At 39.1% G+C, this 27,257-nt stretch overlaps 2 protein-coding genes across 3 annotated transcripts; both read right to left on the bottom strand.

Moving 5' to 3' along the window:
- Nucleotides 1–364: 364 nt before the first annotated feature.
- LOC136241410 (protein NLRC3-like) lies at nt 365–4,484 on the bottom strand. The gene is made up of 5 exons (XM_066032603.1): nt 4,401–4,484; nt 4,231–4,286; nt 2,985–3,248; nt 2,855–2,899; nt 365–2,799 (listed from the first exon to the last, which is right to left on the bottom strand). The coding sequence occupies exons 2-5, from the start codon at nt 4,283–4,285 to the stop codon at nt 479–481; spliced, it is 2,685 nt and encodes an 894-aa protein (XP_065888675.1). The 5' UTR covers nt 4,286; nt 4,401–4,484; the 3' UTR covers nt 365–478.
- A 2,469-nt stretch (nt 4,485–6,953) lies between these two features.
- Nucleotides 6,954–27,155, bottom strand: LOC136241411 (protein PTHB1-like). Of its 2 annotated transcripts, XM_066032604.1 has the most exons (21): nt 26,995–27,155; nt 26,797–26,935; nt 26,684–26,748; nt 26,517–26,624; nt 25,293–25,470; nt 25,149–25,242; nt 24,736–24,937; nt 24,195–24,324; nt 13,294–13,414; nt 13,183–13,243; nt 13,062–13,135; nt 12,572–12,749; nt 12,088–12,281; nt 11,988–12,039; nt 11,422–11,612; nt 10,566–10,643; nt 10,145–10,297; nt 9,675–9,775; nt 9,309–9,390; nt 9,176–9,257; nt 6,954–7,237 (listed from the first exon to the last, which is right to left on the bottom strand). In XM_066032604.1, the coding sequence occupies exons 1-21, from the start codon at nt 27,104–27,106 to the stop codon at nt 7,035–7,037; spliced, it is 2,598 nt and encodes an 865-aa protein (XP_065888676.1). In that variant the 5' UTR covers nt 27,107–27,155; the 3' UTR covers nt 6,954–7,034. The 2 variants fall into 2 exon arrangements, with proteins under 2 accessions (XP_065888676.1, XP_065888678.1); XM_066032606.1 differs by lacking the exon at nt 10,145–10,297.
- Nucleotides 27,156–27,257: the final 102 nt, after the last annotated feature.

Raw genomic sequence — 27,257 nt, 5'->3', positions numbered from 1 at the left:
TGGCTTTACGTTGAATGAGGTCTCCAGCACAACTAGAATTTCAGCTTCATTAAAATAATGAATTGTTTAAATACTACCTTAAATTTATAATTACTCTAGAAATCCTAAATATTGTCTGATATCCGCTTCATCAAAATAATAAATTCTGTTAGAAATACTGTAAATTTATAATTATTCTAGAAATCCTAAATACTGTCGAATTTCAGCTTCACCAAAATAATCAATTTATTGCCATCAGAAATACCTTCAAATTATAAATATCTCAAATCCTTGAAATCCTAAATATTGCCGATCTTTACCATTCTCTACTACAAGTCCCAATTCTTGTCCGATACTCAAATCTTAACATTTCATGATGGACCCCTCAACGTTAGCAATTGACGTTTAATAAAACTTTTATCAAAATCAGAACAAAATGACACTTGCGGCCATTACAGTCATAAAATAGTACAAAGTGAAAACTAAAGAAAAGTAGCTACTAACAGGTAATGATCAGTTTTGTTTGAAATCCTCTACTTTCTCTGTTCTTGTTAATTACTTCTTGTAGTGATCTAATCCTCTTCTTAACATCTTCAGTGTAACCAGAGGGTAGCACTAGCACTTCTAATGTGTTGTTATTGTAGAGCGCTTGTAGTAGACGTTGAGCAGCTTCTCCACTGATCTCGTTGCCAAACATCTCCAGCCAGACTAGTGATGTATTGTTCTTCATTGTAGTGGCAATGACATCACAAGCTTCATCAGTGATGGGATTGTAGTTAATGTAGAGCACCTTCAGTTTGTTACCCTCTGATATTGCAGTGAATAGGGTAATGGCTGATGGTGATGATAAGCTGTTATAACCCATGTACAGTTTCACTAGCCTAGAGGAGGGATGGGTCAACATGTTGTAGAGAGCAGGGTCCTCTCCGATGGTGTGGTTACCACTAATATTCAACTCTTCCACTCTACAGTGGATGATGAGGTCACTAATGAAGGAAGAGGAAGATCTGGTGAAGCCATTAGACCACAAGTTGAGTATTTTGATTGTGACGTTGTGTGACATCAGATCGCGATAAATGATACGAAGACCAATATCTTGGATATGGCAGAACGACAAGTTAAGCTTCTTCCACTCCTTGTGGGGTGAGCAGGTAAGGAAGAGTGTAACACACTCAATATCGTATGGTGATAGGCTAGTGGCGCTAAGGTTGATTACTTTGTTATCGAAACATTTCGAATTTGTAATAGATCGACAAATCTCTTCGTCGCCAGCTTCTTTGAAACAACGAAACAGGCGAAGACATTTTATTTGTTCGTCGAGGAATTTCTGAGAAACAACGATCGCTGCTTCGTCTCTACCACCAGAGAAGGATTGCAAGATGGATGGTTGTTCTTGTCGAAGGAATTGTCTGAAGGCTGGTCGCTGTCCTTTGGTGAGTGTAGTGTAGATGGAAAACATGTTAGCGTGAATATCATTCCAGAACTTCTCGCGGAGTACTATCAACTCTTCGCGGGTTGGAAGCTGAGCGACATGGTAAGCTGCCAAGAATTCCTGTATAGAGAAATGTGAGAAATTGAAGGTCATCGTTTTCGCAGTGACGCCAAAGTGTTGCACGGCCTGCAGCAAGCCAAACCCATTGATGGCTCCGGGGGTGGCTGTAATGCCTGGACAAGTTGTTTTCACTTCCTTCAAGGTAAATATTAACTTGTTGTCATTAAGAGCTTTGAGAGATAGCTTTGCCAACTGTTTAACTATTGTATTGCAGGGCTCTGGGAGGTCGGCAAGATTGGTGACATCATTTTCAAGAGGATGACCAGACTTGGCAAGATGTCGACAGATGGTGAGACAGATGAACCGATGGTACAGCTCAACGGAACTGTGTGGAAGGGGAATTCCCTGGTCATACAGATAAAGCAGTGCCACCATAATGAAAGGAACATAACAAAGACCATTGATTGTGAGGTGGCTGTCAAGATAATCGGTAAGCTCTTTGACTTTCTGTGGATGTCCCTTTAATGACTGTTCAATGTATAGTTTTCGTTCCTCTTCATCAAAGCCCAGAATGTCAACTCTGACAGTTGCAACCTCTCGGAGTTTCACTGAGGCATGTGGACGAGATGACACTACCAAGCCACAATGAGGTAATACCTGACGTTTGAGTATATCAGCAACTAAACTATCTTTCTGTAGATGTTCTGGGAATTCATCAAACCCATCAAAAAGGAGAGCAAGATCTTTACCACTATTGCTAAAGAAGTACTGGCTACATGCAGTAGAAATTTCTACAGCCTTCCTATCTCTTTTACAAAACAAGCTGAGAAGGTCATCGACAAGTGACGCCTGCTGTACAGCTGGATTACGCAACTGGACAAGAAGTAGCAACTTGAATTTTTGTAACAGTTGTTTTGTACTCCATTTGTATGAAATTTCTTGTAACAACATTGACTTTCCAATACCTGGCAACCCCTCAACTAAAATAAATTGTGGATCGTTGCTATCTTCAAGTGGGGCTAAGATATCTACAAGTTGTTTAGTCATCTTACTAGTATCAAGGACTACCCTTAATGATTCCTGGCTGCTATCTAGCTGATGACACTTGGGGACACTATCTGTGGAAGTGAGGTGGTCAATGCCACCTGATTGTAGTTTAGCTAAAGCAGTTGATTGTTTAATGTTGTGTTCACCTTGATGGTGAACTAACAACAAAGGCGTAAACTGTTTGGGCTGTTTTGGTGGCCAAGTATCTTCTTCAACAGCAAACCGTGTTTGTATAGTAATTTGACTAACCCTTTCTGACAGTACAGAGACTACATTTGCTCCTACAGAAAGAGACAAGTTATAATGTCAATGGTTAAAGCTATCACCTCATTATACCTTGATCAGTGACTGTTGACTTGTCCATGTTGGGTTTGGAGGTCACTATAGTTAGTGAAGACAACACAATAGCTAGTTAATATAATTGTTTACCTACACATGTTGTACACACACAATAATAGCTAGTCACCTTTATCAGGAGCTTGATCACTGCACAGTACTGCAGGTGACTCTATCACTTCAAACAATTTCTCCCAACTAGCAGAGGGGTCCACTTCAAGCCATTTCTTCAACATTGCATTACAACAAAACTCGGCTTTGTCCCGGTTGTTATATTCTATGATGTCAAGTGTTCCACTGGGTAGACCCAGTTGTGTTCCTATCACTCTCCACTGAGCAGCGTAGTGTGGAGTAATATGGTTTTGGAGGTCCTTCAGTAGTGGAGTACTGGTAGCTGTGAACAATAAAAGTGTTCATCAACAGTGTATAGTGTGTGCCCACATACTCTAACACACTATCACGTAATGAGTTTGGAAAGTACTATTACCTGGACTGGACTGGATTCTGGACTGGGATTGAATCTGTGCTCAAGTTTATTTCAGTACGTACTACACCTCCCTCTCTTATCAAAGCGTGCTAGCCAGTTTCTTGAATATACTCTAATAGAACGTTCAGGATTTTCATGGCACAAACTGAGTTTTTTATTTTATTTTTTTTAATGTTATTTAAACAGGGAGACAGCATCAGCAAAAGCTGAGACACTAGACTACCACCACGATTACTATTAGAAGCACGTAGCTATGTTGGTGTAGTGAAACAGTGTAAGGCATGCAGTGTGGTGATTTTCACAGGTACAGCCGCCCGGGTGCAATTTTCTCATCTGCCTAGTACTTAGTCTCGAGCAACAAATCCTGTCCTTGTTTAGCCATCTTGACCTAATGACAAGAAGAAAAGGATCGAAACTAATCACCCACATAGCTGTAAGCATAATAAAACAATCATGAACAGTGAAGGAGATTGTTGAACCCGTGAAAATCACCCACACTGCATGCCTTACACTGTTTCACTACACCAACATAGCTACATGTTTATGTAAATCATGAATAGTACTCGTGGTGGTTCTCAACTCGATCAGTATGTGCCGTCATTGATAATATGGTACCGTAAAAATTCTGAACGTTCTATTAGAGTGTTTTTGAAGAAACAAACTAGCGCACTTTGATGAGCGTGGGAGAGTGTAGTACGCACTGAAATAAATTCGAGCCAAGATTCCAGTCCAGACTCCAGTCCTTCCCTTAAGGTTTGGGTATTCACATGATCATAAGTCTCTCGTGTGACCTGGTCTGGTCACGTGAGAGTTAGATCCAATGTTTGTCTGCGTGTATGTATGTCCATACTGGCGTGACTTCGCGTTCTTACGATGCCATAGTGATTACCTTTGTCGCTTGTCTTGAACTGTTCTAGTCCGTTAGTAACACTCTGATGGGCCATTCTGTGGAGGCACAAACAACGACAGGTAGGTAACGTACTATCAAATGATACATCGAGTTTATTATCGCGCACAACAGTGTAGGTTGTGGCGCGCTGGTAGGTACCAATCGCTTACCTGTTAATATCCACTGATCCTCTAGACTCAACGAGCAGAAAGAGAAGAAACTGTTGAAAGCAGCCACGCCCACTAGGTGAGATGTTTGTGGGGTATTAAATTTCAATAATCTGAGACCATAATAGGACATACGAATTCCCACACAAATAGCTTTATAATGTACACTCCCTACCAACAGTGTATACAATAAGAAGTGTGTTACTTTCTCTAGTGATGTTGTTCCTACTAGGGTAACAGGTTGTTCCATGATCTGATAGTTGATGGTACAAGGGGCGGTCACTACTAATAGTCTTGTAGAACCATCTGCGACCAGGATCAAGGTTTTTGATCAACAAAAATATACTTTGATCACTTGATTTTGCCTTAAAATCAGCCTTGATTGCTTGATAATTTAGCACATATTATTTTTGTCGTAAATTCTCATTTTGTTTGCGAGCTAGCTTAATAGAATGTCTTGATTGCTTGATTCAGTGCTCTTGATCACTTGATTTGATTTTGATCCTGGTCGCAGATGGTTCTACAGGACTCTACCCCTTGTGGTAAGGTCAAATCACTTATTTCACACAGAGACCTCAACCTGTAGTGAGATTTGCTTACTTATGAGTGAGGACCCTTCTCAGTGAAATATCTTTTGGTTTTCCTGTAAAAAATGCAAAATTTTCCACTTTTAATGGGACATCTGATTTCATTTTTTAGGTCCTAAACCATGTAAGAGTTGAGGTGACTTCTTTCACAGTCCAAGCAAAGTTGATTTACAATTTGTCATTGAAGTTTGCTACAACAACAGACATCATGTGCTTAACTGCAGAAACGCTAAATTTTACTAACTAACCTGCAGAGATAATTCATGACACTTTTTGTCAGTATAACACTAGTAGAGTTAACAGTTGTAAAGAGGTCAGAATTCCATTAAAAATATCTGCCCCAGGCCATGGTATAAAAGTGATTTTCAACCACAAAATGACTCACTTAAATTTCCTTCTTCAATAACTCATTTAAATCATCATTCACTACTGTTTCCCAATCTAGTACGGAATCCGTCATGTGTGTTGTGTTATGTTGTTTATTACAAGGCCCTAAAACACCCAATACAAAATGTATGATGGAATTTGTTACACCAAGTTGGTTTAATTTTGACACACACAAAAATTTGGGCTTTCTTCTAACATCATTATACTCACTGAAAAGTTGTTCAGCATATCACACCCAGTAAGTTACTATACAGGCACAAGGTAGGCAGTACACAATAATTAATTAATAGTTTTTTCAGCAGAAATGTATTTGACATGTTCCAGCTGGCATTTTTCAGGGGCCGATCTGGGATTTCCCAAGGGGGTGTGCTAACCTAGGGTATTTATAGTGTATTTATAGTGGGGGCTAAAAGTGTGTCATCTGATTGATACAGCTAATAGTGTAGTGTGAGAAGAACACTCAGCACAAGGAACATGCTTTATCTAAGTGGTCTAAGTTCAAACTGGGAGTTGGTCTTTATAGTTAAGAATTTTAACGGTGGATGTTCTATTAGAGTATTCCAAGCTTTTTAACAGTTTTACCCCTTTGTTCCCCTCTTGTTGATTCCTAGAATAGATTAGCTCTTCTCTTCTCACTCTTCCCTTGTAGCCATGCATTAGACACAACTACACCAGTACTGTAGTTTCTACTGTCTTTCTAGCTAGCACATAGTAAGGGGGATGCTTCAGTCCCCCAAAACATCCCCTAAATCTGCCCTTGTTTTTACCATGAACAAAGTATAACAAATGTCTGCAAACTTCTACATATGAAAAGCACAAGATCAGGTGATCATTCTGACATAAACTGATGGTTTGACCTAAAACATGTTAAATAATTCAGTGCCATAATAGGCACATGCTCAAGTACGTCACATTTCTGCTGCGTAAAAGCAAAACTATGAAAGTAAAGTTCAATGGCATGACAGAGGAATAATAGCACCATTAATACAGCTGGGTAGACTACTTCACCAGTTAACACCAGGTCACCATTAATACAGCTGGGTAGACTACTTCACCAGTTAACACCGGGTCACCATTAATACAGCTGGGTGGACTACTTCACCAGTTAACACCAGGTCCCCATTAATACAGCTGGGTAGACTACTTCACCAGTTAACACCGGGTCACCATTAATACAGCTGGGTAGACTACTTCACCAGTTAACACCAGGTCACCATTAATACAGCTGGGTAGACTACTTCACCAGTTAACACCGGGTCACCATTAATACAGCTGGGTAGACTACTTCACCAGTTAACACCGGGTCACCATTATTACAGCTGGGTAGACTACTTCACCAGTTAACACCGGGTCACCATTAATACAGCTGGGTAGACTACTTCACCAGTTAACACCGGGTCACCATTATTACAGCTGGGTAGACTACTTCACCAGTTAACACCGGGTCATCATTATTACAGCTGGGTAGACTACTTCACCAGTTAACACCAGGTCACCATTAATACAGCTGGGTAGACTACTTCACCAGTTATCACCGGGTCACCATTAATACAGCTGGGTAGACTACTCCCCTTATGGCTAATCACATTTTTAATAAATAAATTAATGACACACCCTCATCAACACACAAGTTATTAACATGATCAAATAGAACAAGTCACATCTAGTCCTCTTCCTGTATTACATCATCACTAGTGACATCATTGATGGGAGGTAGTGATACCGGTCCCCTCTTATCATGTGATGACCATGTGGTCACCTCTCCAGTAGTGTTCAGACGACCTCCCTTCAGTAATCGATCAAAGAATAACGACAAGTGTCTCTTCAGTTTGCCCGTGTCTGCCGGCATCTCAAGACTACCAGGAACTGTTGTAGATGATATAAGGTTGATATGTACAATTGAACTGAATTCTCTCTGCTATATTCTACTAAAACTGATTACAAAAGTCCTTACAATGTTATGTCATACTGTGAGTATTACTGTAAGTGAGTTAGTCTCACTACACACACAACATGTTAAAATGTTATTGGACTACCATGGTCCTTTATCTTAGTCCAGCTGGTCTGGGTGTTACCATAGATAATATGTGACCGTCTCAGCAAAAACCTGACTTGTTTGCACAAGCATGTGTATAGAGAAAATGGAAATTTTCAAAAAATAGTCAAAAAATTTATTATTCCTGCTAACAAAGAAAAATACGCAAATTTTTATTGGGCCATTCCTCTGAGAAGAAACACTAAAATCGATTAAAACTATACACCATCTCATTCGCCTGCTCATGGAGAGTTGAAAAAAAATTTTTTTCTTTCTTTCTGTAGCCCCAACACTATGTGTGTCACGTGAGCCTGTTTACGATGCGGTAAATATAAGCAAGATTGTCATCATTTCTTCAACTAAACTGCCTTCATACCATATGTGTAAGTGACTACAGGGCCAACACTATATTTTAGTGGATTTGCTAGTCCATGGTGAACATTTTAAGCCAAATTCCAATGTTATAAGCTAATGCTAATGGAAATTATGGCTACGAATGTAAGCACCTGTAGTTTATTTTCAGTATAGTCGCTGTACAAATCAATTATCTTGCTCTTCCTACTGTCTAGCGCTATAATTCCAAAACTACTCACCACAGAAGGCAACTGCAGATAATGCTGAGAAAAAAAAAAACATTTCGGAAGTTGTGCAAGCAAGTCGGGTTTTTGCTGAGACGGTCACATATAGTACAAACAGGGATTTGTAACAGTGATGTCATGACAGACAATCCTCATTACAGGTTTTACTTGTCTTGGTTACAGGTTCAGTAGTCAACAACATCAACTTCAGGTCATACAAAATAACCTTCATACAAACTTTCAATCATTGTGGACTAGTTAATGAACAAATCTCACATCTTGTCATGATCCTTAGTAATAGCAACACTAAAATTATTGATACCAAACTCCAAGACAAACTGGCCGTGACTCACACAGTGTAATAGTGTAAAGGAACTGTCAAGATGAACTCACAAATAAACAATGTAAGGTATGGAAGTCTCGACTCACTACCTGTACATAAAATTATTTGTTATTACAGGTTTTAGCAATTGAATTCGTCTTGTTTACAATTAGTCAGTTTTGCAGTTAAATTCGTCCATAACAAGAATGGCAGCTGGAGAAAATACGAAAACATAGTGTAGCAGCTGCTACAAGAACTTGTTCATGTACAACAGTAGTAAACAACTCCTTATAAGACAATAATTCTTCCTCTACAGCCTATCCAGCAACATTCCCAACTCTACTATATATGCCATTCGAGATGGGTGTGGTCACTAGCAAGCAAGCTAATTAACTTGTCAGACAGTATCAGCTTCGTATCAGCTTCGCGTACTACCAGCTCCAATTACCTTCTAGTGTCTCAAGTGTAACTCTCCATGGCGTAAATAATTCATCTCTTAATAAACAGTTGGTTTCTTGGAGCTATTTTGTTTATGACGAATTGTAATGCAAACGCGACGAATCCTATTGCAAAACTGACAAATTCAACTGCAAAACTGACAAATTCAATTGCAAACAGGACGAATTCAATCGCAAAGGCGACAAATTCAATTGCAAAAACCTGTATGAGAATGATGTCATCATTACTAATCCCTGTTTATACTATATATGGTATCATCGCTGTAAATTTTGGTAAAGCTGAAATTTGTCCTGTGTAGAATTATAAGCACAAATTGTGGCAAGGACAGATTTCATAATAAATTAATACACTATTCATTTTATCAATTCATCTCTGACACATAATACACATCAGATAGTCTCCCAACTCACTTGTTTGTTGTTCTTTATTGTTTTTACTCAAACATGTGACCAACATGTGCATCACAGCTGTTGTTGTTGTCTCTTCCCATCCCTAGGGGGTCTCATGATGACATCACAGTTGGCATGACAACAGTGAACTCACTTGCTCAATTAGGTGATCAGGACTGACACAGAGACACACCCTCAACACATCACACTCCTCGTCTGACATACCAGCTGATAACCTGTGGTACTGCTTTAGGACATGTTGTTATGGTAACGACTAGGGATGCCACGACAATTTTTATTATCATTTGTCATATCATATCAAGTCACAGCATAACCTGTGAGACCATTTTAACCCACTGTGATAAGATTGAGATCTTCCTCTTTCAGAGGTAAAAGGATGGAACCAGACCAAAACGTCTGTTCTTATTATGATACTCAAAAGTTAAGAGATATTTCATTGTATTTCAACATGTCATGATATACAACTTCACGTGGCACCCCTAGTAATGATGTAAGTCACCTGACAAGGTCTACGATGAAGTTAGTAGCACAACACAACCGATTGTTAACCACTGACAATTCTTCTTCTATTGACTGACACTTGTCACTAAGTGCTATCAGCTGTAACCATGGTGATAAGAGTAGTAAACAATTACACGACACACAGTATACATACACACATACGTACGTATGTACAGACAGGTGAGCAGTATACTCACACAAGTCCCACTAGCATTAAGGACTTGTGCCACTGTTATCGAAAACTGGTATGTCCAATCAAATTGCAGCGTTGCCAAAATACACTGTGGCCACATAATGTGAGTAACTGGGGACTAAATGGTTGAAAAGTCCTGAATGCTAGAAAGACCAAACCAGGGAGTTTATTGTTATCTAAAAAGGGTTGGTGGCACACCATCCCATACACCAAGTACCAATGTAAACTAATTGCCATGACAACACTACTAGAGGGAGTTTCCCAGACACACCCACCTGTAGGAAGGTCCCATCCAACAGGGTATCAAGATGTTGTAGTGAAGATGGAGTTTTATCCTTGAACCTTGTGAGGAGTCTCTTCTGTATGGCTCTGAACTGTTGAGAGTGCTGCTCCACAGCTAACAGGTACTGCTCCCTCTCTACCCTCAACTGTACATGATAATATCACATGTACATCACATGTACCATATGACACAAAATTTTGGCAATTTAACTGGAGGTAGAATTTGGTGGATAACATTTTGGCAAATGCCATACTGCATTCTTTCTGTTTAGTTGGCTAAAAGTTGGAAAAGAATTCTCCCACCAACATTCTACCATAAGGTATATCATACAGACCCCAGCTGGCCAAATTTTGTACATCGGAAAATGAGTAGTTCCACTACCAGGAACTACATTACAACAATGACTACACTACCTTAAAGTGATCCTCCACTATCTCAAAATATTCCTTCAGTGGAAGTTGTTCTGTAAATGATGCCTTGAATGGTGGAGACTATGAGAAGGAATAAGCAGCACTTAAAGTGTGTAGTCAGTGCGTGTGGTACAGTGCGTGCGTGGGCGAGTGAGTGAGAGAGAGAGAGAGCATAGCCAATAGTGATGCTACGATATGAAAATTTTAATATCAAGCTCACTAAATAATTAATGCTTTTTATATCACAATGTAGATTTTTCTCTTTCATGACTATTATAAAATGCTTCTATCACAATTATTGCGATATACGATATATTGTGGCATCACTTATAGCCAAGTGGCTAGAATATCAGCCTAGTTATCGAAAAGGTTCCAGGTTTGATGCCAATTTGTTGTTTCCTTGAGCAAGAAACTTACTCACATTGCTCCAGCCTACCCAGCTGTTTAACAGGGACTTGGTGACCTGATGTCAACTGGTAAGCAGATGTAACATCAATGGGTACCTGGGGAAGCAAACGTCAACTGTCCACGTCTTTCATAGTGGGTGAAGGGACCTTGTGTGCCCACACATTGCCCACACATTCACCCGTGAGACAGGGTACAGTCTCCTGTGGGTTACTCCAGGAAGATTTGCCTGTGCTGACTGATAGCACCAGAATGTAGTGTACAGGTGTACCAGTGCTAGTTCTAGCACGGCAGCTAAAGACTTCGCTTTGTGTGTGTGTGTGTGTGTGTGTGTGTGTGTGTGTGTGTGTGTGTGTGTGTGTGTGTGTGTGTGTGTGTGTGTGTGTGTGTGTGTGTGTGTGTGTGTGTGTGTGTGTGTGTGTGTCACCACTACCCCAAACCTCTTTGGGCTCACCTTGTCATGATAGTGCTCTGCCAGCCTCTTCACCAGCTCAGCTTCAAATAATCCCATGGCTTCAAAACAGTCCGACTGTAGTCGATACCTGTCACCAGTCTTGGACACTACCATGGTAACCTCAGCACCTGGTAACAGCTGGAACCCAATAGCATTCTGTGGAACATTGTTGTCACCAGGGGTGGAAAACTCTGTAAAATGATTGGATAAAACTTGTGTACAACTAAAGTATACTTTTGGACTATGTATAACCAAATATGGTGTAGCCTTGTGTTGATACTAATATTGGAAACATATTCACAACAAGCATGGATAATGTAGTACTTGCTTGTTAGCTAGGAAAGTGATGTATTGTGTTGGGGTGGCTGAAAGAAGGTTTGTGAGGGTTCTGGGACACACATGGATACACCACCAATTCACACATTAGAATACTTGGTATAGATACTGATGTGTTGGGGTTGAACTATGAGATCATGTGATATTTGACAACCAAATTCCTCACAATATATTTAGTTGGTAATGTAACAACCAATAATTCACTGAAATCCATAATAATTATTAATTACCTGGAAACAGTGTCATCAAGCTCACTGGAGGACTATTGGTATCTATGGTAACCTGAAGGGTGTGACAGGTAACACTACACTTAAGATCACATGACCTCACCTTATACTCGGCAGTTTTTGCGGGCATGACAGACATACAGAACAATGACAAGGGTAGGGGTACTGTGTGTTGTGTAATGTGGGGGCGTGACTGTGACACTGAGTGCATCACCGTGACAACAGCTGATGTACAGGTCGGCAACAAGTTAGGAGTACACACAAATGTTAAAGTGATCGGGTTGACGACTCCAGCAGCTATGGAAGGAGGAAACAGACAGTAACACACCATTATATGGTTATGGTAACTGGTGGGATGTGGCTGCTTATGGAACAACAAACATTTCTTAGTTAAGTTTTAGTGTATTTCATAGTATTTCTTCTAACCATACTGTCCTGAATATCAAGGTGTCCTGATTTTCCAGGTCAGTTTATGTACTAAGAGATGTTCTCAAAAGGTTCAGTACACACACACAGTCGCACACACACACACATGCACGCACGTGCACACACACACACACACACACACACACACACACAAACATTACCCATTTCGTTCCACCGGAATACACACGGGTGGACGGCTAGCGGCTGATTGGTTTGAACAGTCATCATGACATCATGGATCATGTGGTCTGTTGATAACTGTATGATGACCTCACAACATAACTGTATTGCATCCGGGGAATTCCCTTCATCTGAGCTCACATGATCTCCATCAGATAGCTACAATCGGTCACACAAATAAGAGTACAAGACACCAGTACTGGAATAAAAGCACACTTCTACACAAGAATACTATCTTGGGAAGAAACACCCGAGTCTGTATTCGAGTACATCTACAAACTCATGATCATTGTCAATATCTTGTAAGAATACAGAATAAAAGGTCACTCTATTATGTGTGTATATATACTAGAGACTAAACTGTGTGAGGCTGTCCCAACAAACGGCCATTATCACCAGATGATGTTTACACTATTACCAGATACCATACTGGGTCACATATAATCAACAATAAGTAGTACAACTGCTCACAGTGATAATACGAGGCTTGTCCATCACTTCACTGTTAATAGTTAATGTGTTGTCTGTCCTCACTGGAGTGACTTCTGTTGTGATGTCATCATTAGGAGAAATCCCATTCAGTGGAGCTCACCTGATCCTTTGATTGACTCCCTGACAACTTTTTGCAGCTCCTTATATTCTTTATCTAGTTTCTAATAATAGCATGATGGCCATATTAGGGTACAAACATGACATGACTGACCTCATAGTTCACCTCCCTAGCCTGAGGGGTTGGGGGTGTGAAGTGGGAGGGGTCTGTACCCATATAACTGCAGATCACATGACCCAGTTCATCCAATGTCACAACTAAACCCTTCAGTCCCCTATAAGTGATGATAGGATATTATAGTCAGTGATGGGACAGTTACTTCTTACAAGTAACTAGTTACATATTATTTACAACTGAACTATTTAGTTACAGTTACATATTACCTGTATAATAAATTTGCATACATGCACACACACACACACACACACACACATATATTTACATACAAATACATGTAATCAAATGCATGTGTGTGTATGTTAGTATTTGGCCTGATTGCACACGTGCATTTCCATAGCTGTTGCATGTAAACACTTACATGTGTGCCATTTCATGTGAGCAACTTGTGAGCAGTTTAGCAGTTGAGCGACTACATGCATGCAACTTGCAAACACTGGCTATTTATTTCATATTTGTATTTCTTTAAATTTGTAATTCACATCTACAAGAAATGCATGCAATACAAAACTACAAGTCAGTTACAAGCCGCAAACTGTCTGTTTGGCCTCACTGTGCACAATTTTTTTTCACAAAGATGATCTTTTGTCCAAAAGCAAAATGTAGAAATTGATACAGGTCCAAATACTCTCCTGCTTCTTGTCTGCTTTCAATTGTACATTTCTATAGTCTTTAAATCAAAGGTTAAAAATCACACTCCCTCACTTTGTTACAGAGAACAAAGAAGCCATAATGAACAGTAGTAGTGAAGGGCGATATTGATATAGATATTGATATTGATATTTTGCTATACGATTATTGTCATGAACAAATATCACAATTATCACGATTATTGTCAACTCAATTCTTGTGTGATGAAAAACACTAAACACAACATGAATTATTAAGTAAATGGTTAAATTACATTGAAAATTTACATATATTTCTCTGATTACCACGATTATTGCATGATAATTGCCGATTTCGATTATCACTAGTCTATGAAAAGTACACGATGTCGATTATTGCCAATAAAATAATCATGATTATCACTATAACTGAATAATTGCCCATCCCTAAACTGTAGCAGTATTTTATTCATGGAAATGTTTCTCCACCTGTGATGCATGACTTTCAAGGAAACTCAAGATGCTAACCTCAGCAACTCAAGGCGGTGCCAACCTCAGCCGTACTTGTAATGTCATGTACTGCTATAACAAGTTTTCTTGTAGAACACCACACCCCACTAATAAAGACTACTTCTTTTCTTTGCACAAGTTGTCAATAGTAGCAAACAGTATAGGCGTAATTTTAAACTTTTGTTTGTTTTCATCTGATTGGCTATTTCATACTGTATACTGCATGTACGCAAAAAGAGAGCGGACTGCATGTGTGTAATTTGTGAGCAGACCAACCCCCTATTAAGGCTAACTTATGAAAGCAAACTGCAAGCATGCAGTACGCAAGCAAAAAGAACACAATGCATTGCTATTGTACGAGAATAAAATGCACATGTGCAATATGATAGCAAAAGAACTCGCTAGTTTTTTTGCTATTGAACTATATACATGCAGAGAATATACAAAGTTGTGCTATTGTTTTACAACAATCTTAAGAGCACTGCATGTGTGTAATTGCTAACTGCATACAAGTTGCACACAAAATTTTCACAAGGGAAAGTAACTATAATACATATTATATTACTTTGTGTCCACAGCCTTAAGCTGTCATGTGTGAAACTATCACCTAATCATGTGACATAATTGCGTTGTTGGACAATGTGAAAATCTTGGTTATAAGTAAGAAGCTGGTGAATAAGCAGTGGATTACTAATGAGATTAGAAACTTCGTTACTTGTAGTAATAATATTACTTAAACCCCAGTGCGTGGGAGTATCAAAGCTCCGTGCTGGGTTATAACTACCATACAGCTAGACAGAGCGGCGCTGCTACTGTACGATATATTAGTTATCATTCAGTGATAACTAACTTATCACCCTGTTGCGGAGCCACTCAGTCTCTTTCATAATAACCGCGAATGGCATTGTTTACCAATGGAACAAAGAGCCAAATAAGGAAATATTGATACAAAACACACCAAAACAGCACTTAAAACTAGCTAAATCTTACAAGAAACTGTTAATCCTTTACACAATAACACTACAAGTTACCAATACCGTGATAGTTTAATAAATGTCAAGAATAGTCCGTGCTCCAGCAATCACTCCCAACGGTCACTATGGTACAGAACTAACTTCCTCTAGCTTCATCGTTCTATCTTGGACTATGGTAGCCACTTGTTGGTCTTTATTTTCCTCTTGCACACCACGCCACACCACCATACCAATTTCTGACGAAGGCGAATCGTACCTGGAACCGCTGCTTCATAACACCGCCCTTCCCTACAGTTTGTAGGCAGTATGTAAGGTCTCTCTTGTAGCTAAGAAGTAGAATCTCCACACAATCCGGACGAAATCTTCAGCACAGTGACAGGAACTCAAACCAGAACTTAATTTACTATCCGTAAACTTCTGCGTACTCCCGCGCACTGGGATATAAAACAGTTATATCCCGTATACTCAGATGATATCATTGTTATTACACTCATCCTCAGCTCCGCCTCGGACTCGTGTAATAACAATGATATCACCCTCATACCGGGATATAACTATAACATAATGGGTCATTCCATGTCAAATCACTGAGAAATTGTAGGGTCACCTCTCGGATTTTGACAAAACTTGGTGTGTTTGTAGTACCTATGGTGCTCATCACCCATACCAATATTTAGCCTCACACACCACATACTTTTTGATTTATGACCACAAATATTTTGAACATTTCATGAAAAATTGGTCCGTCTTGAGTTACAAAATCAACTGTAGCTCACCACTGTGTTAATATTTTAAAATAAAATTTTCAGAGATTAAAGACCGTTCATTGATCTTTCAATTAATCCATAAACTATGGGATATCAATTTAATTAAGGTTCAAAAAAGTTCCATTAAAAACTTTAATCCTTAATATTTCAAAAAGTGCTGCTTCAAATTCTTTGAATTTTTTAGTAAATAATAATTAGGTTATGGTCTACCGTTGGTAAAATTTTTGTGGTGGGGCCACAATGGGTTCAAGAGATATAATTAAATATGTTGTGGTATGTAGTGGAATTTTGTAGTCTATTATTGCTATATGGGAGTGTACACCACTAATAACCACTCCTGATAAGGCTGTGCCAACTTTGTCTTACACAATGAAGGTATCCAAGTACAGTGCAACCTGTATTAGTGACCACCTGTATTAGTGACCACCTGTATTGAAAGACCACCTTTGTGCTGCAATTTATTTAGTTGGATTTACTGAATGGGTAATTCCATATCAGTTCACCAAAGTTTTGAAATTAACCCCCCAGAATTGGACAAAGTTGGTGTGTGGGTATCCCAAGTGGTCATATGTGTCCCTTCACCCATTGCTTGTATGGCTTCCCATAAATGGCTTATTTGTGACCCAGTCTGAGAAAACCGGCCTTATCGCCTATTTAAAACGCCGGTTTTAAGCATTTAGTGTGTTGTAGCTCGCCAATGGTTGAAGCTATGTGTCCCAAATTTTCACACGTTTTACGCCAATTCCTTACCTTCCATCCACTGTGCAAGTAGCCAACAACTAAGTTTCCCGCCATTTTAGATAGTTTTTAAACTGAGGTTGACTGTATCAGGCGAGCTGCAAATAGGGTGGGAGGCAGGGGCCCTGGAAGGCGGGCAAGATGGTGTTCAAAAATTGAAAAGGAAGGCCGAGGGATGAATTAGGCCAAGTTTTGGGCCATTGAGGTCTCAAAACTGGCTAAAATGAAAGGAAATTCACTGCAGAGGTACTTATTCAACACCACAGAGCTGTACAGCCACATACAGTCATCCCCAGGCTGACCAGAGCTCCATTAAGGACGTACGGATCACCATTGGGCTTGGGAAAGGCAGCCAGCAAAACCAGACCACCCAAGTCTAGCTGATTTTGATTGTGGAATTAGATAGTTCATTCACGTAGCTTTGTGTCCTGGGTGAAAAATCGAATCTGCTGACATGGGCGATAAGACCGGTTTTCTCAGACTGGGTCACATTTAGTATTCTATTTTTGCTGTACTTGTGATCATTCAAAGCATCATAATTTAGGTGTTTTTAAAATGAATTGCACCACTTTAAAGCTCATAGAAAAAGCTTTCGTTAGGCATATTTAACAGCTTAATTTGATGAAGTTGATAATTAACCATGTCTCCTAATCTTTGACCTTTGCTCTACCAAAAAGTGCTGATTAGAATTTTTGTAGATACTTGTCAGACATTCACCTATTAGTTGCAAAAGTTTCAGCGTGGGGTGTCTATGTAATAGTTAGACACTCCCAATAGTGATTTAAAAACCTGAGGTGACATCAATAATGGTTTTTAAATCCTCGAAGACGCCTATTGTGAGCGTCTAAGTGTTTTAGATAATGGCGTAGAAGCAGTGAGTTAGTATAGAGAGTTCCCATTATAAACACCGAGGGTATTTCAGCGAGCAAAAGATGTGAGGTCGCGCATGCCATGAAGCGTGAATAAGTGAAGGTCTGTAAAGTCGATAAAAAGTATGTTTGAGGCATTATGGATACGTGTGAATGGCAGCGAATGGGAATAGCAGTGCCAGCATGGCTGTCTTGGTCTACAGAGCATGCTTTAATATGGCAAAGGCCATAAACTGAATTAATGGCTTTTTTGATTAACCAGTTACCACGATGGTCTATAAATCCACTGAGCTACCCACGATAACAGCATACCTGAGTGTAATTTCTTTGTAATAATCTGCTTGCAATCGCTTGGTGTTTACTGATGTGTGAAATACTGATTGTCCACAAAAGGCTAATTGCATTACTGTGGGCCACATTGTGGTTGTAAACAACTGTCGGGTGTCTTACCACTAAGACACCTGATACCAGGTTTCTTCGCAAATAAGAGACCTCCACACATCAAACGAAACGCTGCATGCCATTGTTTAATAGTAGATATCCAATGCAGTATTGTACACCTTGTAGCCCATTCTGCTGATTTAGATTTGCAGACACACAAGACTCTTTGATTCAACTGCAAGTTAAATGTATGCATATATAAACAGATTGCCGGTAATACAAGTTTGTTACTGTGGTGACAGTGTGATGCTGTTTGGTAGCAAAAGTCATTTCTTTTTTGTCAGAGTTCACACAACCACTTCTTGTCCCTGGGTCTACGAGAGTTAGAATGTCATCCATTGATATAGTGTGGATATTCTGGGGGTCTGGGTACTTGAACGAGTTTGATGGACCGTGTGGATACAGAAATGTCAGCTTCACTTCCTCAGTGTCACTGCAAACTTGAAGCACACAAGCTAACCACCAATTCTCTTCATGTCAACAAGTGACAAATCCAGCAATCGATTCTGGTGAAGCTTCATTCTTTGCTAGAGCAACTCTCTCTTTCCTGAAAACATCAGATTATGAGTAAAATTTTATTTCCACTCTGCTATCTGAGATTGGCACAAAAGAGTGCAGTTTTCTGGTACCATGGATTGTAAGTGAGAGTTGAAAGCAACGTCCCTGTTGTCTCAAATAATCTTCATTGTTACGATACCCAAAGTAAGCAGTAGGTATGTTGCTACATGCTCAATTGAACAACTGACGTGGTGTCATTAGCTGGTCATTGTACTGCCTTTGCAAGTTATATAAGCTGGCTGTATTTGAAAACCATACAACTATATAAATTGCAGCACAAAGGTGGTCACTAATACAGGTGGTCACTAATACAGGTGGTCACTAATACAGGTTGCACTGTACTTGGACACCTTCATTGTGTAAGACAAAGTTGGCATGGTCTTATCAGCAGTGGTTATTAGAGGTGTACACTCCCATATAGCAATAATAGACTACAAAATTCCACTACATACCACAACATATTTAATTATATCTCTTGAACCCATTGTGGCCCCACCACAAAACTTTTACCAACAATAGACCATAACCTAATTATTATTTACTAAAAAATTCAAAGAATTTGAAGCAGCACTTTTTGAAATATTAAGGATTAAAGTTTTTAATGGAACTTCCCATAGTTTATGGATTACTTGAAAGATCAATGAACAGCCTTTAATCTCTGAAAATTTTATTTTAAAATATTAACACAGTGGTGAGCTATAGTTGATTTTGTAACTCAAGACGGACCAATTTTTCATGAAATGTTCAAAATATTTGTGGTCATAAATCAAAAAGTATGTGGTATATGAGGCTAAAAATTGGTATGGGTGATGAGCACCATAGGTACTACAAACACACCAAGTTTCGTCGAAATCTGAGAGGTGACCCTACAATTTCTCAGTGATTTGACATGGAATGAACCTAATATTAGAATCATTACAATAACTATATTACTTAGGTAACATGTTACATTTGTAAGTAAAGTAACTTGAGTCATATTACCTGTTTTTATGGGATATTTTATTATATTACTTAGTTACCACAAAAGTAATAATATTACATAATGTATTACTCCGAACACTGATTATAGTATACTCCAGCAGGGGTTAATCTAGGGAAGGGATGGGGGGAACAGGTCTGGTCCCCTTCCCCCCCCCCCCCCAGGTTTATACCTAAAGCTTGAGAAATGGAAATGTCTAATTGATCCCAAAGTTCGCATGGTCAATATTCAATGACATCACAGTAAAATTTCACCAAAATTGAGTATATTTACACTAGGACTCAAACGAATATTCTATTATTCGAATATTCGGAGAATATTCATTTCAAAGGAAATATATAACATCAGTGTGTAGAGTACATGGACATTATTGATCCTACATAAGCATATCTATGACATAAGTGATCAAATCATATTGATTCTGAATTGTATTAAGGGTGCTCGCTGATATTTGAAGCCGTTTAAGTGCCAGCCCATGAACCACATGTGGCTATTGCATCATAATTGGCATTACTACTATTGCATCATAATTGGCATTACTACGCATACTTGTAGACATGTTTAGCGCCAGAGGAAGAATAGCATGTTTTTTCGCTTCAGAATCGTCACTGAAGTGTTAGCAAATGATTGTATAGCATGTTTTTTCGCTTCAGAATCGTCACTGAAGTGTTAGCAAATGATTGTCTGATGGTTCAACAGTTACACTAACATGAATTAATCTAAAAGTAAGTGTTATTTAAGGCAACAAGTGTGAATGCACTTTTCGCTTGTAGGCAACATGCGTTTGTGCCTTGTTTTCTCGAGTGACAGGGTATGCTGGTAGTTAGTATTGTAATTGTAAGCTGCTTATGTAGGGAACAATGTTACCAGCTGGAATCACAAGGCGTTACAAGCTGCTGATGATGGCGTGCCTAGCATAACCTATCCAAGAGCGACTTGGAGACTCCAGGCAGAGCAAGAAGCTGTTCCTGTGTGTGAAGAAGAGAAAACAGAGCTTTTTGTGTTTAGAACAGCATTTATGACATGTTATTTTGAAAAGTTGGTGATTTCGGTCAATAGGAATTTGTGTGGTTATTGTATCAATAATGTTGGGCACACGCAATCTTTTACTAAAAATGAAACTAGTTTTTGAGTGATAGCCGTGAAGGCTTCAAATTTTGTAGGGAGATTCGCTGATAAATTCTCCAGAGGTCCATGTTTAGATTTTGTCTGTAGCGTTATGGCTTCATGAGTTACGGCACCGAGAACATGAGGTTTTGAATGGTGTAGCACACTTTTAGTACTAACTTAAGTTCTATGTACACTGTGTACTAATACTAAACATAGAGTTGTGAGTTATAAGCTGAAGTTTGTTCAACGTGGTTTCCAGTGCGCTACTGTGAAAAATGGAGGACTAGTTTCGATTTAAGCGCTTCATAAAGAACTACGCATAGTTATAAAATGGTATAGGCTAGAAGAATTCTGTTTGGTTTGTGTTGAAGAGAAAGAGAAGCACTTCCAACGTAAGTAGCATATGGATTCATTTTATACATTATGTGAATATAAGCAACAATACAAAAATTGCATGTTGTATGGCTTCAAATAGCCGCGAGCACCCTTAAAGAGACATCTTGTACAACCGCAGGATTATTGATATCTCATCCATATCAATGCTGAAAAAGAATATTCGAATATTCGGTAGTTGTGAATAAAGAATATTCGAATAGTAAAAACCACTATTCGTTTGAGCCCTAATTTACACCAAAATTTTCAAAAATTTCCTAGGGGAGCATGCTCCAAGCCCCCCCCCCCCCCCCCCCCCCAGCTTAATATTCTCATGTCCAGGATATCAAGATGCACAATAGTGCCATGCAGAAAGCACATACAAGTGTATTTTACAGGAAATACTACATTCGTTGGTCGATAGTGCCTGAGCAGAAAATAACCATATTTGTTGTAGACACTCTCTTGTGATAGGCCACCTCCTATTCCAAATTTGAGTTGAATACACCCAGTCATCTACTTGTAGCAAAATACACACTTCTTATTGGTAGCACAGTGAGAAAGAATGGCATACCACAACCACGCCCTATCACATATAGCCAGTGTTGGGGGGTAATGCATTACTTATGTAATGAGTTATGCAATATGATAACTAAGTAATATAACGAAATATGCTATAGAAGCTAGTAATATAACTCAAGTTACTTTACTCACGGGTTACCTAAGTAATGAAGTTACTGCAACCACTTGAATATTAAGTAATTTTATTACTACAAGTAACAAAGTTACTAATCCACTGAGTAAAGCCTAGCCACAACACAGTAACGAAGTCCAACTCAAATTAAAAATTAACGAAGAAGCTTATTTACCAGTTACTTTCTCTTGAATACAATTATTTACGTCATGTCACATGATACATAAGCTTGTGGCAGCTGCATGCGTGACAGCTTAAGGCTGTGGACACAAAGTAATATAATATGTAATATTATTATAGTTATTTTATTTTATGGGTAATATGTAACTGTAACTAAATAGTTTTAGTTGCAAGAAATCATAATATGTAATGATTTTCTAGTAACTACCCCAACATTGTTGTATAGTCCAGTTGGCTGAGACCCACTTGAGATACTCTAATAAAGCAGTCACCATAATACAACAGTCACATTGAATATTCCAATAGAACAGTCACATGTGTATATTATAGCTGTAGGTGCAAGTTGCTTGAACAATGCCATAGAACTTTACAGGCTCATTTTTCACACCATATAGTGTAGTTAAACACTCTCCCTCCTCATTATATACTCTTGGTATATATTAGGAATCTAACACTTTAACTGCTACCAGGAGCTTATGAGCCACCGAAGGCGGCGAAGGAGCATGAAACTCGGTCCCATCACAATCCAAATTACGTCACATCATTTGAAATAAATTGGATACGACACGCATGAATATTATGTAATTGGCATGCGTCAGAACGCCCCAGCTGCCGTAGCTGAGGTGGAAGTGAAGACCAGTTCGAAATGCTAGAGGACGCCTAACCAGTGTTGGAGAGGAGTACGCTTCACCATCACCATGGGTCACTGCCAGTTGCCTCCCTGTACTTCATCTGTAACGCCTTGGTGTTCCCCATTGTTGAAGCGTGACACGCTTTGGCAACGGTTCAGTCATGTACTTAGGCCCCCTCGACAATGAACACGGCCCGCTATGGCTGAGCTCGGGATACTACCCCCTTGATATTTCGTCACGCGCAATTCTGTATACAGCTTCCAATAACGAGATTTTAGTTTCCTATATAATCAGCAAACAATTTGGATTGTGATGGCACCCGGCAGGTAGCGTAAGTTTCATGCTCCATCACCACTTTCGGCAGCTCATAAGCCCCTGCTGCTACATACTTCATTGAGTTCATTCATAGGTTAAACACAAGGTGTTATTAGGCTTCTCTTGACTAACTTAACAAATGAAATGTGTGGATTGTTCCGCAAGTGCTTTATTCAAAAGTTATGGTGATATTTGCTGTTCATCTTGGCCTTCCTTGCTTCTTGATGAACTTTCGATGTACAAAAGTGATAGCAATAAATTCTTTTCAACCATAATAGTGTATTACATCTAGTGATACTCCACTGATTTAGACGAGGGATTGACAAAACCAGGGACGAGATTTTCGAGATTTTGAAACCTTTAAGATTTCAAGTGAGACTTCAAGATTTCAATAATATTATCTTCATTACTGTTAACTAATCCAGATTTTACCAGCAATCTACAACATTTCAAGACTGGCTTCTTGCACATTTAGACTAGAAGCTCCTTGGCTTTTTAAAATTAACTAGTCTTCATGGATCACGTGGTTGGTAACCCTATATTACTATGGTAACAATACAGTGTGCTATATAAGGCTATAATGACTAACAGTACTAAGGTCCACATGTTGTCTAAGTTACTACACTATTCGCTGCTTGTTTGTGCAAATTAGACAAGTTGCATTTTTGTATATCTGGTTTGTGTGCTAATCATGGTCCTGTTATAGAAAACGGGACAAAGCCTGGAACTATGGCTCTGGAGATAGTACATCCATTAGAGCTGTACCGATAATCAGATCGGCCAAAATATCGGCCACCGATATGGCATTTTTTTAACCAATATCGGTATCGGTACAGAACAGTAGGAATACCGATATCACTACCGATATTTATACAGTAGCAGTAGTTTGTACATACACAGATTGTATAATGGTTTTCTACGTTATCCATGTTGCTGTTTAGTGGCAGTGGATTGGAAAATAGTGCTGATATACTGATAGCATACTACAGTACACTCCAGGATATTGTAGGATACTATAGAACACTCTAGGATACTATCAGAATGTTATAGTTCAGCTAAGCTCCCATAGATAAACTGCTCATTATACATACCCACATGTCTCATGTTATAGGATATTTTAGGATACTCACCCGAAGGTAGCAGTCCTTACAGCTACCGGAGGATGAGTTACTTGAGCTGTCCACTCCAACATGACATTATCATATACCATTAAAGTGTTGGAATGTGTGGCTATCATGAACTTGATGTTCCTGTCTCCATCTGTAATAAGACAAGATATTAAGACTGTTTGTGAAGTATAGTGTGACAGTGTTGTGTGTGACAGTGTTGTGTGTGACAGTGTTTGTGTGTGCGTGTGTAGATGTGTCCTGTCATACTATACTGTAGCAGATTACAATGTTGTTATTAGTACTGTACACTATTGTTGTAGTACTACTAGTACCACATGGTCCTATAATCAAATTTCTAGTAAAATTTACAGAAAGATATATGTGCAGTATTAAATTGGATTGGCTACGTTTATTTGCTTGAAAAATATTATCCAATACCAGAAATCACAATATTAGCAACATCTCATATCAGTACAACACTACATTGTAGTTGATGGGTACTACAAGTAGTCTGGCCAGACTAACTGTAGTTGATAAAAAACAATCTTCACAGTCCACCTACCCTCTTTGGCAGCAGACACATGATAGATGTGGAGACAAGATGGAGAGTAGTCCAGTTTTATCATCCACTGTAGGTTACCATTATCACGACAACAGAACACGGACCGCTCCCCTAACACAAGGATACATGCAGGACCCCATGACATGGGGCTGTACACATCCATGTCTATTGCGTTCTCTCCCAGGTTGGTGCTCCAGTCACTCTAAATAATGACACGCAATAATCATATAGTGAGGTGTAGCAAATTTTTACATGGGAAATATTTTCAGAGGCAATCTTGGAAAGGCAAAACATTGGAGGAATGAAATATTGGAGAGAGTTGGATGGATAAAGACACAGAGGGATAAATGGAGGATAAGAATAAATTGTTGGTGTAAATTATACGTAGGCATACAATGGTTTTCACCACTCACTGTTAATCTCTTTCCAGTGTGAGGTAGTTTTCCTGCCATCATTGATGGTTCCTGATTAGCTGGAGCTGATGTTGCCCCTACCAGTGCCCGGTACCTATAGAGTCACCATGGAGATGTAATGACCACACCTCTAACAACACTCACGTATAAGCCTCCAGCACTCCTTCACCACTGACGGTTACCATGGTGTTGGTCTTCTTCACATAACACAAGGGACCAGGTATGAGAACGTTGGGAAGGAAACGAGCAAATCCAAACACTTCTTGTTCATAAATAGATAATTGTCCATCCATTGACTGCACACAAATACACTCCCTAGTGTCTGAAGAGAAGAACAAGTTGATGTTGTGTATGGACATTTTGGGACCCAGAAATTTTACTAGAGGTTTTCCTCTTTCAGAAGTAAAAACTGTATTAACCAGACCTGTTGGGACCAAAATTGTTGTCCTTATTATGGAGGTTTTTTTCTATTGTGTCCTTAATTCAGGAGTTTGTTAAGAGAGTTCTACTACACTTCTAAACACCAGGTACCATACAGCTGTTTATTACTGTTATTAGAGGGTTTTGTAATAATGCATCAATTGAGTTATTGTAATTTCGGATTTTGTAATTCATGAATATTTTGCAATTCACAAAAATTCACGATTCTTGATATTTTTCTACTATTTCCCATGTGACATAAAGATGTATAAGTGAGAACATTATCAACAGTTGTAGCTAGATAATGGTGTCTTGAGATTTACAGGAGTTAGTTATAGATGATGCCTTAAAAGTATGTTTTTCAAGTTCAGTCCAACACTCACTTATAGAGCTTTTCAGAAGAATCCAAAAACACATATATTTACAGAAATCCAATACATTTGAACTTACATCATGTAATAGCCACAATGTTTTACAGAACCTAGGCCACTATGGATGTATAAAGCATGGGACGTTCTATTAGCATCTCGAAAAACCACCAGTGCGAATCGGCTACAGAACGAATATATTGTTGATCACTATGTAATATTATCTGTGGAGTATTGTGGCTAAAGCTGCATAACTGTGGTTGGTGGGGCGAATTTTTGAATTTGGCTACAGTATCTGTCACTACTTCTCTTCAAAATATAGCGTTTTGTTTACCATACTGACAAACATCCATCCTTCACCATTTCTTTAAAAGTCTCTAACAACCATTGCTGAAGTCAAGTTACAGAAATTCATAAGCCTGGAAGTCCGAACCGCATCTACTATTTTTCACACAAATTCCAATATTCCTTACAGATTGTCACGGCTATTACATGACGTAATGTCATCCTGTAAAGATACATGTTATAAGATTCTTCTGAAAACCACCTCTATAGAGATGACATTACAACACAGAATTACCTTTGGGTCCTCCAAATGGACCGTGTACCATATTACAAGCAGTACGTTGCAATTTGTGTTCATACACCTTAGTCAACCTGTATTGGTCTCCTATATCTGTCTTCTCCACTGTAACCATGGTAATCAAATAATCTCCATGGTAACCACTAATACAGGGATATACTCACCAGTCAAGGAGTGTACAGCTAGTCGTCGAGGATGTAATACTAACAAGTGTACTGCTTTACTATTGCTGCAACAATCTGATGAAGTTACAATTTGATTGGCTCTAGTTACTCACGATACAAAAGGCCCAAGCGCCACTTGTAGGATGGGATCATCAAGATTCACTTCGATCATCAAATGTGATGGAGCGAACGAGCCCGCGCGTGGAGAATAGACGCGCAATATTCCCTGGTAACTTCCAACGACGATCTTGTCTGTTGGTTGAGCATCGTGTAGCAAGGTGGTAAACAAGAGGCGCTTAATAATCCCTCACCTTCATTGGACTGGCTATTGTCAATATTACCCACACACAGACACCCGATGTCGTGGAACTCTTCGTAGCCTGCTGTAGCCGACCACCATTCTCGCGCCTTGAATAGCGACATCTTGATCTCAAAGAATTGTTTTCAAACGCGCGCTGCTAAGGTGCGCATGCGCAGTATAGGATTTATTCTGGTTCCTTGTGCTGTCCTTACACCATAGATCGTATATTCTTCGTACCCGAAGAATATACGATCTATGCTTACACGTAAGAAC

This window comes from Dysidea avara, chromosome 12 (assembly GCF_963678975.1).
Source record: "Dysidea avara chromosome 12, odDysAvar1.4, whole genome shotgun sequence".
NCBI classification, from domain to species: Eukaryota; Metazoa; Porifera; class Demospongiae; order Dictyoceratida; family Dysideidae; genus Dysidea; species Dysidea avara.
This window is presented reverse-complemented; position numbering and strand designations above follow the sequence as displayed.

Coding starts and splice junctions, on each gene's coding strand:
- LOC136241410 (XM_066032603.1), bottom strand. CDS start 4,285: ATGGCCCATCAGAGTGTTACTAACGGACTAGAACAGTTCAAGACAAGC. Junction 3,249..4,230: donor GTTCAAGACAAGCGACAAAG/GTAATCACTATG, acceptor TATTGTTCACAG/CTACCAGTACTCCACTACTG. Junction 2,800..2,854: donor GTCAACAGTCACTGATCAAG/GTATAATGAGGT, acceptor CTCTTTCTGTAG/GAGCAAATGTAGTCTCTGTA.
- LOC136241411 (XM_066032604.1), bottom strand. CDS start 27,106: ATGTCGCTATTCAAGGCGCGAGAATGGTGGTCGGCTACAGCAGGCTAC. Junction 24,938..25,148: donor ACACTGGAAAGAGATTAACA/GTGAGTGGTGAA, acceptor GTCATTATTTAG/AGTGACTGGAGCACCAACCT. Junction 12,282..12,571: donor ATTCCGGTGGAACGAAATGG/GTAATGTTTGTG, acceptor CTCCTTCCATAG/CTGCTGGAGTCGTCAACCCG.